The sequence below is a fragment of the Odocoileus virginianus genome, chromosome 30 (assembly GCF_023699985.2).
Source record: "Odocoileus virginianus isolate 20LAN1187 ecotype Illinois chromosome 30, Ovbor_1.2, whole genome shotgun sequence".
In the NCBI taxonomy this organism is placed as follows: domain Eukaryota; kingdom Metazoa; phylum Chordata; class Mammalia; order Artiodactyla; family Cervidae; genus Odocoileus; species Odocoileus virginianus.
The window spans coordinates 15846547-15863469 of record NC_069703.1 but is presented as its reverse complement, the minus strand read 5'-3'; the positions used below and the strand labels follow the sequence as shown (position 1 = coordinate 15863469).

The window sequence follows — 16923 nt, the reverse complement described above, 5'->3', positions numbered from 1 at the left end:
GGATTTCCCAGGCAAGAATACTGGAGTGGGCTGCCATTTCCTCCTCCAGGGCGTGAGCATGAGAATGATGAATAATGGATTGACAAACAGAGGTGATTGCCTGTGAATTGAAATAACACTTATATGCAATAATCAGCACTCATTTTTTAATTATTTGTTAAAGTGAGAGAAATGCTTTTTAAAATTTTTGTTTTGTAGTTAAGAGATCTTCAACTAAGTCAGAATGACAGGAAATAGAAACATTAATTTAAATAACTATGCTATGACTAAACTGAATAGAAACATCAGGTTCTTATTTTTAACTAGTGGATTTTCCCAAATAGTTTTAAAAGAATTGTCACAATAAATAATGAAAACAAAAATGATGTAGTTGATTGAAACATGGAGATTGGCAGATTTTGATGGCATTGACAAAGGCTCAGTGCCCCTAAATGTTTTGTGCATTTACATAAGCTAGTGTCTAGTTTCTCTTTTTTCCTGTCCTCCTTTTAAAAACAAACTACTGGAGAAGTAGTTTATAAAACGAAGTGACACTAAAATATTATTGACATATACAATTTCTTTTCCCCATGGACTCAGGCATCCCATGGTACTGCTCATCTAAGAATAGAAGACAGAAAGAAAGTTTTGAATAAGACAGTAAGCCATAGCTAAAGTATTAGCATTTCTGTTGGTACACAAACAATAAGAGGCCACATTTATTCTCTCCACTGGCATGCTCTGGGCAGATCTCATTTTGGGTGTTATGTAGATAAATCATATATGGGGAACATGATGGACTTCAGAACTACCAGGCTTTACATTGGGAATGATCCACCACAGCCTGGCTTTGTCTAACTCTTTCTTCTTGAGCTGGGGGTGGGGAGTGACTATTGAAAAATCATATATATTGACTTCTTTCTTTAAACATATAGAGGGTGAACATCAGATATAACATAACCAAAACCTTTTCCCTGAATTAAGCCTGAATTTTCTTAGAACAGTAACCATGTCTGCTTCAGCTTAATTCCAATATTTCTTATAGCTCCTGATACACAGATACAGGTGCTATTCAAGAAATACTTATGAATAGATGGATGAGAGGAAAATAGGAAAGAAAAGTTAGCAGATTTTTTCCCCCCAGTTCTGGATGAATAATTACTAAGGAGACAATTCTGGGCAACTAAAATGTTGCGGGAAAAAAGCTAAAAGCAGATTTTTTAAAAAAATATTAGACATAATAGTCGCTAAAACTACCTGCATCATGTTGCCAACTTGTGTCCAACTCTTTGCAACACCATGGACTGTACCCTACCAGGCGTCTCTGTCCATGGGATTCTCCAGGGAAGCATATTGAAGTGGGTTGCATTTCCTTTTCCAGGGGATCTTCCTGACCCAGAGCTCAAACCTGCATCGCCTGCTTGGCAGGAGGATCATTTACCTCTGAAGCCACCTGGGACGCTCCCTAAAACAACATTACTCAGTTGTCTTCAAGAATCGAATGAAGTTAGCCCAAGGGCTGTATATCACACAGTTTTGAAAACCAAAAGCTGAACTGATGAGTGCCTGAATGGATATCAAAAGGCTCAGAGCTCTAGAAACAGTGAAAGGAAGGACAAGGCTGAAGGAGCACCCATTGATTCAGGAGCAGTAGATTCAATTCACGGTCCTCCAGCATACTTGTCATTATAGAACTTGACATGTGTGGGCCAAGTGAGCACCTTCATTTGGTTTCTAAAAGGGATGGAGGGAATCTAAGTCAGAGTAAAACCCTGGTAAAGAAGCATTGTTAGGTTCCTCTTTTAGGAGTGATTAATATTTTTATTTTAATATGAGTGAAAAATGGAAACTACCAAATAAAATGTCTTAACAGTACATAGACATCACAGTTAAATTATTAATATTTAAAACTTCTGTGTGTGTCCAGGTACTATATCACTTATGCCCAATGAAATGGGTCTTGCCATCACATTTTGATAAGAATCATAAACAAAATTTCTAATAATACTTCTTTTATATTAAATATGAGAGTACGCCTTGAAATGGTAAATTGAAACTGCAAGAATGAGATGATTAAAAAATATGTAATCCATTTAAAGGGGATCCATCGAAGATGCTAATATGTCTAATGTTACTCAGAACATTTTAACAGCTACAGATAGTTGTTCATTAACAGTAAATAAAGCTAAATATTTTATTAGAGCCAAACACTATTAGAGAAGTCATAGATTAAAGGATAGATCGTCCTCTGCTTCAGACAATTAACAGACTACTTAATGGGCCAATTTAAAGGATTTTAACATATCTAAAGAAAGACATCAACATTAACCACTTTCTCAAAAAAGTTTGTACTCAGAAAAAGTTTGCAATGCTTTCCATTTTGTCTCATAGTCCTTTCTAATTTCCGCTGGTATAAATCAATTTAGATTTATTAGCTTTATACAAAAGAACTCCAGTCAGTTTTTAATAATAATTATCATTATCACTGATTAAAGTTATATTGTTCAGGCCAGATGGAGTTCTTTTCCTGTCAGCTAGAATGAGCTTGCATTATGTAGTTATAATGTGTTTGGATTTAAATAAACAGATGGCAGAGTGACAGGATATTGTATGCTGGTGATGTCAGTAGCAGTGCTTCACAAACAGAATTGCTTTAAATAAACTCCACTGGGGCCAGGATCTTGATACTTGTAAGACTGTGGCTGGGATTGAGCTTAAGTATTGTATTAATTTGAAAATAGTGCTGTTCACTTGTGGAAGAGTAGACCAGTAGGATGGTCTGAGGGTCAGCCTTTGAAAGGGTATCTGCTGAATCTGTCTGTTAACTGTGGAAGTCTTCAACATGCTAGGTCCATACAGTCTCATAAAGAGAGACAAGAACAAACAAACAAACAAAAATGCCCCAGTTGTAAGAACTTCCACATCCAAAAGGAAATAAAACTTAAATAAAAGGAAGGGTTAAAAACTGTGGGTCAAGGAAAGATGGAAACCTTTGATATAATGTTATTCCATAATTTTTACAATGTATTTAGATATGTTAAAATGAACATCTTGAATAGGCATGTAGCCATTCACAATTTATATTAGAAAATTAACAATAAAGGTTAATAGTGTGTTATAGAAAAGATTTTATCTTTGATAAATTTTTATGTCCTTTTTTCCCTATAGATAAACCCATTCCGTATTCTTGTACTCAGAAAAGTTTGGAGTGAGCCTATGAAATTCAACAGTAAACTTCAAGGAGAGTCAGTACACATGATTTCTTCTAGTTAATATTCTTTTGTTGTGATTGTAGGGAATTTTTCTGTGGGACAGCTTTTTTCACTGAGGCCAGTACCCATAGAAGCATCATCATTAAAAGGAAAATGAGGCCACAGGAAATAAAGGCTGATCTTTGAGAAAGAAAGTAGTATCAATAAAAGTTTTAGAAGAGGATATTAGAAAAATAATTGAAATTAAACTTCCCAAAATAAATTAATTCTTTTAAATGCTTGAAATATTTATATAAAGGTGTTGGTTTGCAAATTGGCACCTGTACATAAAAGGCAAGGAGAGGTGGAAGAAAGAGGCAGCCCACACCAGATTTGTAGGTGACAAGTTTCATAAGCTTGGGGACTTAAGTATGAAACTTGTCTTGGGCAGCAGTAAGATAAGTAGATTTCAGCATCCGCCTGTCAGAGTCTTAAAAGTTTGCATCAAGGTCTTAACTAAATTTGGTCACTTACTCAGTCCAGATGGTCTTAACAACACCTTTCTCTCTCAAGGCTATGTCCTTGAAACAGCTGCTAGCCTGAGAATAGTCAGAGGGACATACATTTCAAGGACAGCGGAGCAGGTGAGAAGCCTCTGATCGCCCAGGTTCAGCTTACAGGTCAACTCAGACACAACCTCTGAATGTCCTCCTCCACAGGAATATAGCTAATATTGTTTCATAACTATAAATGGAAAATAACCTTTAAAAATTGTGAATCATTGTGGCATACACCTGAAACTTATTAATACTGTATATTAATTATACCTCAATAAAAAATTTTAAAAAGACAAAGTGCAAACTGATGGTTACCAAAGGGGAAGGGGGAGGGATAAATTAGGAGTTTGATATCAAAATATACACACTACTATATAAAAAAACATAACAAGCCAGGACTTTCTGTATAGCGTAAAAGTGATACTCAGTATCTTGTAACAACCTATGATGAAAGAGAATGTAAATATATATATACGTACATGCACACACACATATACACACTGTATTTGTACAACCTAATCTCCTTGATGTACCCCTGAAAGTAATACAACGTTGTAAATCAGCCATATTTCAATAAGTTTTTAAAGATACAAAAGACCTTTGACAAAAAGATATAATCTAAATTATGTAAACAGCCTTTTTTCTGAAGGTTTATCCTATGTTTGTAATATATTTTTGTTTTCATCGACTCCACCTTCTTTTAAACTGCTGATTTAATCCTTAATGTTTGTTGATATTAGTGGGCTGTGAACTTTTGAATTTATATCAAGTAGAATAGATCAGTAGAATAAAAATATTCAGTAGTTGAAGTAAAGCTCATTTCATGTAAATATTTACTTCTGGCTATCCAGGAGCATTCACAAAGTCATGTATTTCCTTTTCTTGTAATACAGTGAGAGGATTTTTGAATATCAAGAGATTGTATTTCTCTGCTTCATATGTATTTGACATTCAAATTTTGCTACTTAAGTGGGCATTTTATGAGCTATGTTTCAACTCTAGTATGACATAAAAATCCACATAAAGAAGTAGGAATATTTCCTTTGAGATGCTAGCTCCCAGTCAGAGTGAAAGATTAAAGATGATAATACCCACGTGCTTTTTCTGCTCTACAGGTGGACGTTGCCATAAGTCCTGTACAGGCCGATGCTGGGGACCCACGGAAAATCATTGCCAGACTTGTAAGTGTTCAACAGTGGGAAACATGGGCGTGAAGTGGTCACGTAATTTTAATACCTGAAGCTCTTCACACTTCTGGTTATCAGAAACCTGAAAATGAGCTTTGCTTCTGTGTGGTAGACTAGTCTCTATGTAAGTCAACTGCCTAATTTCATTGCTTTCAAGTGAAACATCACCATTTCTTATATGTCTTTGTGGTTGCTAGATTAATGATACAGCACAGATGTGGTGATATTAACAATGACTTCAGAGTCTGTCCATCAGAGGAAGTAGGAAATCCAAATGTATACAAGATGATAATTAACTGAATTTCAGGTTAACTGACTATTTCAGTGTTTTTCCCAAATATTAACCTGACTATCCATTCACTGGAGAAAGAAAAAAGGAAAAGGATACTGTGTACCCACTCTGTTCTTGGCACAGAGATAAAAACTGTGTGAAGTATAAATACAGATTCACTATGAAATATGTAAACTATGTATATTATTTTTGTATTAGTTATTAAAATCACTGCTAAGATATTTAAAAACAAACTTTACTGAACATAAAGACAAATATCTAATGTTTTAACATTCTTAAAGTTGTGATGCTTAAATCAGTACTGAACTTTTGCTAAGCTTAAGGATGAATGTTTTCTTTTAAAAGGAAACACAAAATGCTCCATATAAATAGTAAAGAATTTTCTTCCTGGTGTAATAACAACAGCTGAAATAATAAATGGAAAAGAGTGTGGAGGCTATTTGAAATGTATTTCTTTTGTTAGCATGGAAGACACAGAAAATATTATTTAAAAAATTGAACATACAAATATTAGATATTGTGGAAATTCCTTATACTGTTGGATAAAAGTGTAGACTTAAATCAAGTTATTTAAGAAAAGCAATGTTTTATGGCTGAAATGTTTTGGCAAGAATTTTAAGCAGGATTCTAAAGCAATGTTGGATTACTGTGTGAAATGCATTCACTGTGACATTGGACAAAATGTTTTAATGGCATCCTACAAATAAAAGAGAGCCTCACTCTACATGTCCCAAGCAAAGAATAATTATTCAGCAGACACGTTAATAATACCAAAGGTTAAGAAGTCCTATAATAGATAATTAATCCAGGCTGGGCCAATCAGATTCTTTCTAGAGAATTTGAACTTGGGATCAACAGGTGCTGGTTACACCACCTTAGAAACTTAAAGAGAGATTAAACTTAGTTGAGATGTCTGTGTTGGAGCCATGTGTATTAATGAGAAGGAGAAATAACCAGTCCTCAGTGACACCGAAGAATTAATCAGCCATGTAGAGGCAAAGGATAATTGGAGAGAGAAAGATTTTGACCATTTTTGCTTCCTTGTTCTCTGGTCTTCCTGATGTCCAAATGTACTTCTTTCTTTGGGGACCTTAATAAATGCAATATTCTAATACATTTGAATTAATTTTTTTACTTACCACCAAGTTGGGGTGGTAGGGAGTCTTGAGTAAGACAGTTATCAAGCCATAGCTCATGTTATCAAATCATCAGACACACAGTCATTTAATTCACCTAATTTTCCAGCATGGAAATTAAGCTCACTGTAATAACATAAAATTGGCTTAATGATCACTGTGCCTACTCCACAGAGTCTATCAAATTTAAATTCCACAAACATTTACTTATGTCTGATACATGCAAACTCAAATTTTAGAATAGTATTCATTTTCATGGATTTTTATAGTTTATAAAATATTTCCATTTTAAAATATTTTCACAATATTTCTATTATTTAAAGAAGTCAGTTATCATTAACCTCATTCCACAATCGGGAAATGTAAACAGAGGAAGTATTTAAGAGAGTTGTTAAATTTACACAGGTAATACCTGAGATTTTTGACCTAAATGTCCTGAACCTAAGAATAATACTGTTTCCTGTATACCATATTGCATAGCAGTTTAGGGGACAAGGACACTGGATTTATAGTCAGCCAGACGATAAAAATCTCAGTTGTTTCCACTTTCTAGCATAAGAAAGTGATTTAATTTTTAAATATGATTTTAAAATTTTAACTATAGATAGTTACCATATCTATAAAATGGAGATATTAAACTTAACCTCAGAGGGTTACTTCTTTGGAATCAAATTCAATACAATAATAATGTGGTTTGTATGTTTAAGTATTTTTGCTATATACTAAGGACCTAGTAAATAATAGGTAATATTATAGTAAACTAAAAGAGATACTGTTAGAAAACTTAATCCAACTTAAATCTGAGGGAATGCGTGTAGGAGCAAAACTTCAGACCACTTCTACCCTGTGAATGATCCTGACGTAGATGACTGGAGAATAAATAGCAAAAACACTGGAGTGAAGAGAAGGATGCTTGCCTTTATCACTCACTCCTGTTCTCTGTTTCCTCCTTTGAGTCACTCGAAAGATAAATTACATATCCATATTTACAGAGCCCAGCATCCTGAGGCAAAATGTATTTTGGAAGTACTCAAAGATGTATTTATTGTAAGACCTGAAGTCTAGAAGTACGATCAGAAATTTTGAGAATAGACCTTATGAGAGATTCTATAGAGATATTAGACATCTAGAGAGCTCATAGCAAAGTGACATCCTTGATAAACTTTATTTTCCAAAGAAATGTAAAATTTTCCTAGCTTCTTTTAGATTTCAGATAGCCCTTCTGCTAGTTAAAATATATTACTTACCCTTACAATATTTTGGCCACCTCATGTGAAGAGTTGACTCATTGGAAAAGACCCTGATGCTGGGAGGGATTGGAGGCAGGAGGAGGAGGGGACGACAGACGATGAGATGGCTGGATGGCATCACCAGCTCAATGGACATGAGTTTGAGTAAACTCAGGGAGTTGGTGATGGACAGGGAGGCCTGGCGTGCTGCGATTCATGGGGTCGCCAAGGGTCAGACACGACTGAGCCATTGAACTGAACACCTACTTCAGATGTACTTATCTCTGAGCCCGGATTAAACTTTTTAAAAATCAGAAAACAGGGTGGGCAAATTTTTGAAAATATCCTGCTTTTAGTGACTGAGCATACAAAAATGAATTTTAGGATCTTTTAGACATCATCTTTATCATTTACAGATGATTTCTTTCCTTATGACTGAAACAAATTCACTTCAGTGAGGGTTTCTCTGGAGGTATTCAGTTTCATATGTGTCAAATATTTCATTATTTTATGAATAATTACTCTTTGATACTTTGCATATATTAGGAAGAAAGGTAAAATATTTAAAAGCTCCACACCTTAGCCAAGGACACTGACCTTAATATACATATTATTCACCCCATTATATCAATGCTGACATCCTCCCACAGGATTTCCTCCTAAACAGCAAATATGCCAGGAATGATCCTCTGTGTCCCTAAATGGTAAGAAGTCACAATAAAGACAAGTAATTCAGGTCCTAGGAAAACTAGTCCATGATAATGAATGACTTGTTGGGATGAATGAAGTGAAGAGTGGTGATTAGAGTGAAAACATCTCTGAGCAGAGATATGGAAAAGCAAAAATGGTGATGATATCAATGATAAGTTTGAGGGAAGGTCTGTAGGATTCAGAAGTTTTAAAAAGAAGAAATGAAGAAGAGGTTTGAGGTTTTGTTTTTAATAGATTTTGCGAAGTGGGATGAACAAATGGACAGCTTAGTATTGTAGGTGGGCAAAATTTGCCACCTTAAAATGTGTCTCTTTGGTATGAGGATTAATTTAGGCTGACTATTTTTAAGGTTTGGAAAACTTGGAAAACTTTTATCTTTCCCCTAACTTCCTAGAAAAGTGCAGATAAATAAGCTATCCCATGAAGGGAACTGTGCCTACTGACAGCTATAACATTAACTAGGTGAGTTTGATGAGGAGGCATTTCTTAGTCTGTTTGTTAATATTCCTCTGAATCCCACTGTCTCTGTGTTCCAAACATTAGCTTTTCTATCTCCATCTCAATTGGCTTCATCACCTTTGAAGTCCCAAATCACTTTTCCCAACATCCTGCTTTGTCTTTAGCTGAAAATTGTTTTTAAAGTGAGAGTTTTGGCCATTTTGGCAAGACTCAGTTTTATTGCATTTCTCCCATGCATGCATGTTATTAATCTTTTATTTGACTTTCTCCTGTTAAACTGCCTCCTGTCAATATAATTTGTAAGCCAGCCAGAAGAATGTAGAAGGGTAGAAGAAAATTTTTCTTCTCAGCACTTTGGACAACAGTTCGCCATGCATACCTATAAAATTTTTAATTTTTTAGCAAAATTTAGTAACATGTTGCAACTTCTTTTATATCCTGCTTTGGTTGTTACAGTTAGCTTTGATTGCATATTGAATAATGCAAATGTGCCATTTTCCTCTACGACATTAGATAACCTTCATACTGTAAACTCTGAAGCCAGCAGCTATTTTAAAAATGTTTTTTTTCTAAAATGTTTTAAAAGTTAAAATATTTTCTAAATAAATTCCTTAAAAAATTTAGAAAATCTAAAGAATTTTGTAAATATTAAAGCAAGTAAATTGTTCTTGTAGAATCAAACCAGGTGTTCCATCCTGTTTTACTCAGGAGTCTGATTTTCTAAAATAGCTTAAATTCATTATTTTAAGATCCTTTTTGATGTTAGAGTATCATGACTATAAACCTAACAAATATTTCTCACATAGTTGTAAAAGGTCAAAATAGAACTTATGAACGGTACTGTGGGCCTGCATTGTACGTGGAGCCGTGACTCAAAAGTTGAAAGTGCTTTTAAGCTCAGTTAAATCATGGCCGCATTGCTCCACAGCACAGCTTAAGTAAATTGATTCAGTGGATTAATGTACTCATGTCAGGGGAGACAAACTTATCTGCTGTGTGAAGTCTGAAGCTTATAGTAGTATTATTTAGTAGGCTTACTGGTAAGAGTGACAACTCTCTCTGTTCCTAAGAACTGAGTCCTAAGGTTTGTGCTGGAAGGTTTAGGTGTGAAAGAGACTAAGCTTTAAGAAATAAATAATAATGATTAAAGGAACAAAGTTATCTCTGTCCCTGCAAGATATATGAATCACACTTATCTCATTTAAAATAGATACTGCATGTCCTTTTTTATCTTTAAGCACAGTATCAAACCAGCTTTCTCCAGTCTCCTATTATCAGCCTGGGTGGTTATTACATTTTACGCATTTCTTTTGTCATCTCAGTTAGGAACTGTGCTTGGGAGGATGAGGCAGGCATAGATCAAAATATTACAGTTTGATTCTCCCAACCTTACACATTTTGCATTAAAGCAGTTACAATTGTCCTTAACTGCAGGTTGTATAAGTCAAATTTTCTCAGCTGATTACCACTCAATATATTCTTCAGTTTCTAGTTGCTTTATAAGGGACACTTCTTGCTTAGAAACTAATTGAAAAATGTAAGTGCACTTGACAATATGTTAAAACATTGTTGCCTTTTAAACCAAAATGTCACAGCAAAAAAAAAAAAAGAGGAAATGAATGCTTCAGCTTGTTCATTGAATTGATTAATGAAAAGCATTATTTTAACCAAAGGAAAACTTCTAGAGGAATTCATCTTTTACTTCTACAGTATTCCTCCTACCTAGGTTATCTCAAAATCTTTTTTTTTTAATTAAAATAAAATAGCATTGAAATTAATACAAACAGTATCTTTGTTTTAGTGTAGATAATTGTGAATAGAGTGTATTATGATATTGGCAAAATAAAAGCTTGTGCCAACCAACACTTTATGTTATTTATTGTTTCTGTACAAACTATATAGAACATGCTAGGAGAAATTAGAAATTATTTAGCATTTTTCTCATTTATTATACTTGTGCACACAAAACTACTTTCAGTAGTTGCAATATATTAAAACTTTAGTTTAATAATAGGAAGAAAACCTTGGTCTGGCTTATGGATTCTATTCAGTTCTAGGGTGAAATTTAGAAATAGCTAAACTTGCTTTTATTCCTTCTAAAATATATTTGGAACTTCTTTGAAATGAATATTAAAATATAAGAAAAATATTATATATGTTTCTTCCTCAAAATTTAAGCAAGGAAATGTAGCAACTCGAAACTAAATTGCATTTTTTTTCCCATGAAATTTCCAATTTTCCTGTGGATAGTAAAATCAAAATGGCAAATTATTAAAATAATATACTAATTATACTCACATACATGCATACAGTTTGTCTAAAGTGTAATTGTGTTTACAATCTTTCTGTAACAAACCCTTTTTAAAAATAAGGTGTAATGCAGTAAATAAATATCCAATTAGAGCAGAGAAAAGCAAATGGGAGCTAATGAAGAGAAAAGAAGTGCTGAGCCAGCAGGCTCAATCAATCAGGATAACAGCGAGCCTTTGTTGAAAGCCAACATCTTTAATTAAAACCCTTGTATTTTACTAATAACTTTGCATGTCCATAACCCTTCCTATTGATTTCAATTATTTCCTTATTTTGGGATTAGTAGTTTCTGAAGATATTGTAAAATTAAGGGAAGCACTACTAACATGCTGTTTATTTTGCTGTACATTGATAATATTTGTTGTAATTGGATGATCTTTGTCAAAGATTTAAAGAAAGTGATGTTCATTTTAGTTATCTGAAATGCTCTTTATAATACAATTTAATGTGATTCAGGGAATATCGTTTAAAGCCATGCTAAAGGCTCAAGGGGTAAAAAGAAATATACAAAATTGTGCCTCTTCTCTGGAAATGCTCTGGGTACAAGACAAAGCCAAGGAGTGTTTGAAAAGATTGAAAAGAACACTGAACTGAGGACATCAGATGATGAGACATTTAGTCCTATTTCTAAACTAACTGAGATTCAAGGAATTCAGTTTTCTCAAGTTCCCTTATGGACCAAATAAAAGTTAGAACAAAGATGATTTTTATACATGCTTTTCTGCATAGTTATGATGTTTGCTCTATACAGTCAGCAAAAACAAGATTGGGAGAGAGCTGACTGAAGCTCAGATCATGAACTCCTTATTGCCAAATTCGGGTTGAAATTGAAGAAAGTAGGGAAAACTACTAGACCATTCAGGTATGACCCAAATCAAATCCCTTACAATTATACAGTGGAAGTGAGAAATAGATTCAAGGGATTAGGTCTGATAGACAGAGTGCCTGAAGAACTATGAACGGGGTTCATGCCATTGTACAGGAGGCAGTGATCAAGACCATCCCAAAGAAAAAGAAATGCAAAAAAGCATAATGGTTGTCTTAGGAGGCCTTACAAATAACTGAGACAAGAAGAAATGCTAAAGGCAAAGGAGAAAAGGAAAGATATACCCATTTGGATGCAGAGTTCCAAAGAATAGCAAGGAGAGATGAGAAAGCCTTCCTCAGTGATCAGTGCAAAGAAATAGAGGAAAACAATAGAATGGGGAAGACTAGAGATCTCTTCAAGAAAATTAGAGATACCAAGGGAACATTTCATGCAAAGATGGGCACAATAAATGACAGAAATGATATGGACCTACAGAAGCAGAAGATATTAAGAGGTGGCAAGAATACACAGAAGAACTGTACAAGAAAGATCTTCACCACCCAGATAATCATGATGGTATGATCACTCACCTAGAGCCAGACATCCTGGAATGTGAAGTCAAGTGGGATTTAGGATGCATCACTACAAACAAAGTTAGTAGAAGTGATGGAATTCCAGTTAAGCTATTTCAAATCCTAAAAGATGATGTTATAAAAGTGCTGCACTCAATATGCCAGCAAATTTGGAAAACTCAGCAGTGACCACAGGATTGAAAAAGGTCAGTTTTCATTCGAATCCCAAAGAAGTGCAACGTTAAAGAATGTTCAGACTACCACACAATTGTACTCATCTCACATGCTAGCAGTATAATGCTCAAAATTCTCCAATCCAGTCTTCAACAGTACATGCACCGTGAACTTTCAGATGTTCAAGCTGGATTTAGAAAAGGCAGAGGAACCAGAGATCAAATTGCCAACATCTTTTGGATCATCAAAAAAGCAAGAGAGTTCCAGAAAAACATCTATTTCTGCTTTACTGACTATGCCAAAGCCTTTGACTGTGTGGATCACCACAAACTGTGGAAAATTCAGAAAGAGATGGGAATACCAGACGACATTACCTGCCTCCTGTGAATTCTGTATACAGTTCAAGAAGCAACAGTCAGAACTGGACATGGAACAACAGACTGGTTCCAAATCGGAAAGGAGTATTTCAAAGCTGTATATTGTCACCCTGTTTACTTAACTTACATACAAAGTATATCATATGAAATGCCAGGCTGGATGAAGCACAAGCTGGAATCAAGATTTGTAGGAGAAATATCAGTAACATCAGATATGCAGATGACACCACCCTTATGGCAGAAGGTGAAGAAGAACTAAAGAGCCTCTTGATTAAAGTGAAAGAAGAAAGTGAAAAAGTTGGCTTAAAATTCACCATGCAGAGAACTAAGATCGTGGCATCCGGTCCCATCATTTCATGGCAAATAAATGGGGAAACAATGACAGACTTTATTTCTTTGGGTTCCAAAATCACTGCAGATGGTTACTGAGGTCATTAAATTAAAAGATGCTTGACCTTGGAAGAAAAGCTATGACCAACCTAGACAGCATATTAAAAAGCAGAGACATTACTTTGCCAACAAAGTTCTGTCTAGTTAAAGCTATGGTTTTTCCAGTAGTCATGTGTGGATGTGAGAGTTGGACTATAAAGAAACTTGAGTACCAAAGAATTGATGCTTTTGAACTGAAGTGTTGGAGAAGACTCTTAGAGTCCCTTTTACTGCAAGGAGATTTAACCAGTCAATCCTGAAAGTCAGTCTTGAATATTCACTGGAAGGACTGATGCTAAAGCTGAAACTCCAATACTTTGACCAGCTGATGTGAAGAACTGAATCATTTGAAAAGACTCTGATGCTTAGAAAGATTGAAGGCAAGAGGAGAAGGGGACAACAGAGGATGAGACAGTTGGATGGATGGTATCACTGACTCGATGGACGTGAGTTTGAGTAAGCTCCAGGAGTTGGGATGGACAGGGAAGCCTGGCATGCTGTAATCCATGGTGTCACAAAGTGTTGGACACGACTGATGAACTTAACTGATGATATTTGCATGTGGGCACACACAGTGGTTAGCCATAGATATAAATGATATAGATTTATGCTCAGATATTTTGAGGAAATATTTCATGTTAGTTTTAGCCTATAGACGGTGATTTTGTATACTCGGAATGGTTGAGGCATTCATCTGGGCCACTACTACATGTGATAAGTCCCTACAGGTATTTTCTGGATCTGGGTCAACCTTGTGGCTGGACCAGCCCTTGTGGTTCTTATTATAATTGCAAGACATGCCTCAGCAGTAACCATCAGGGAACTTTGAAAAAGCGGGGTTTATTATTCACAGGTCAAGGAGGGAGGGCAGGCTCAGTGGCTGCCCGGTGAGGTCACAGGTAGAAAGTGGAGACCTGTAGCCCTGTCTTTGTTGGAGTGAGTACAGGTTAGTACCTAGGACTTTACAAGTTCACTCTTTACTGATCAATTTTAAATATAGCAGCAAGAATTTAGGTATGGAAACAGAAAAGTGAGGTCACTTAAAATGTCAGTTATCTGGATTACCAAAAGCTTTTTTCCTAACAGGAGAACTTCATGAGCAGGTACAGTCTGGCTTCTTATCTAGGCGTTTACTAGCATCTGTGTCATACACCTGGGATGTGTTTGTTTGAGATGAATGTCTTAGAAGTGGATGTCTTAGCAATCAAGGGCTTCCTGGTGGCTCAGATGGCAGTGAATATGCCTGCAATGCACGAGACCTGAGTTCAGTACATGGGCAGAAAGATCCCCTGGAGAAGGGCATGGTAACCCACTCCGTTATTATTGCCTGGAGAATTCCATGGACAGAGGAACCTGCAGGACTATGGTCCATGGGGTCACAAAGAGTCGGACACAACTGAGCAACTAACACTTAGCAATCAAAAGCTTGTATGCCTGCTAAGTTGCTTCAACCGCGCCCAACTCTGTGCGACCCCCATGGACTGTAGCCCACCAGACTCCTCTGTCCATGGGATTCTCCAGGCGATAATGCTGGAGAGTCTTGCTATTTCCTCCTCCAATGGATCTTTCCAACTCAGAGATTGAACCCACCTCTCCTGTGTCTCCTGCATTGGCAGGCAGGTTCTTTACCACTAGCGCCACCTGGGAAGCCACAATCAGAAGTTTAATGTCAGGCATTTACACTACAGGAATGCAAACTGTGGGTTGGTAGAAGCAGGTCTAGCAGTGAGATCAGAGAGAGTACTGCACATTTGAAGGATTATTGAGAGGACATTGAGAAGAAAAGTCAGAAATATCTGAAAATGTTATGATTAGAAGCAGTTTGTGGGTTTTCCCTGGCAGTTCAGTGGTTAAGATTCCACCTTGCAATGAAGGGGACATGGACTCAATCCCTGGTCAGGGAACTGAGATTCCACATGCCATGGATCAACTAAGCCCACGTGCTGATTCTAATGAGCCCATTGGCCACAGCTAGAGAGTCTGTGCATCTCAGTCAAAGATCCCATGTGCCACAGCTAAGACCTGACACAGCCAAAAAAAATAAATAAATATGATAATTTTATTATGGCAGTAATAGCAATTTATTCTGAACGCTTTGTAGCGAAAGAGTTGACTCTCATTAGAATAACTATCTTTAACTATACTAGAGAATATTTCAAAATGATCTACATGTGACATGAGAGTGTCCTCTAATTAATAGAACACTCATTATAGTCACTGTTTGCTACTCTCATGATTAGGGAGTTGGGCAAGCCTGAAGAAAAATACCCTCCTTAGAGTTCTGCCTTGCATTAATCTGAGATACATCATCTATTTGCTGATTTAATTGGTTCAGCTGGAGGAAGAATTAAGTAAGTGGCACTGGGATGAGAAAGAAAAGAAGTGGATACTGGATACTTGTCAATTGTGCTTATGTCAAGTGACATTTTTACTTGTTTTATTAGAATACATGTAAATTCTCAAAATATCAGACGTACTCCATTTCTCAAGCCAATAACAATTTTATTGATAATTTGAAAATTTATAATAGTATCATGGATACTTCTTGCCATTAACATAAATATTTTCAAGAGAAATAGTAACTATACTAATTTATGGTGAAGTAATAAAAGATAGACCCAAAGTATCATTTTCACATATCACTGATGATGTTTATTTTGCAGTTATCCAAAGTATTTTGCCCGTGAATGTTTTTCTTAATGGAGCAGTTACAGCATTATGACTATAAGAACAACTGAGATTTTGCTCTGTTTTGAATATTACTTGAACTCAGATAACTGTTACCCCAAAAGATTATTTTTCTTAACAATGAGGATGTTGCATGTATTGAAGATGTATTTAATTTCATTGACTACAGAAACGATGGAGATGAGAGACAGACTCTGACACAGGTAATTGTGGATAGTTTAAAATAAAAATCAAACCACAATATTTTGCCAACAGAAAATATTTTACAAAGTCTACCAACATAAAATTTAAATAAATGGAGAGTTACCACATTCCAAGATGAGGGGACCCATAAAATGAGGGGACTCATAGGATGATAATGTCAGTTCTTCTAAAATTAAGCTTTAATTTAACCTTCAGTCAATTCTCAATGTTTTGCTTTTAATTGAACAAAAATAGCCTAAAGTATTCATGGAAAATATATTTAATAAATTACCCCCACACTTAAAAGGAAGACCTATGTAGAAGGACTTTTCCAAGTATTTAAATGTTATAAAGTAGTAAGTATGAAAATAGTATCACATTAGTTCTGAATGGAATTAACTCAGTGGAATGTAATAAAAAGTCCAGGTGCAATATAAAGTCTATACAGTAATTTGGTTTCTATAAAGTTAGCATTTTAATGAAAAATATAGAGATTATTCAATAAATGGTGTTGGATCAAATGGTTCATTGTATGGGGAAAAAAATTAATAATAGGGGATTTCCCCAGTGGCTCAGTGGTAAAGAATTCGTCTGCAATGCCGGAAGCCCCGGTTCAATTCCTGGCATGGAAGATCCCCAGG

General features: G+C 35.5%; 1 protein-coding gene across 4 annotated transcripts in view; it reads left to right on the top strand.

The window, feature by feature from the left end:
• The window catches only part of ERBB4 (erb-b2 receptor tyrosine kinase 4), a 1221654-nt gene that overhangs the window by 854458 nt on the left and 350273 nt on the right, over positions 1 to 16923 (top strand). For all 4 annotated transcript variants that reach the window (XM_070458601.1, XM_070458599.1, XM_070458602.1 and 1 more), the window contains exon 5: positions 4843 to 4908. In XM_070458601.1, the coding sequence (XP_070314702.1) occupies positions 4843 to 4908 (66 nt within the window). The remainder of the gene's footprint in view (positions 1 to 4842; positions 4909 to 16923) is intronic.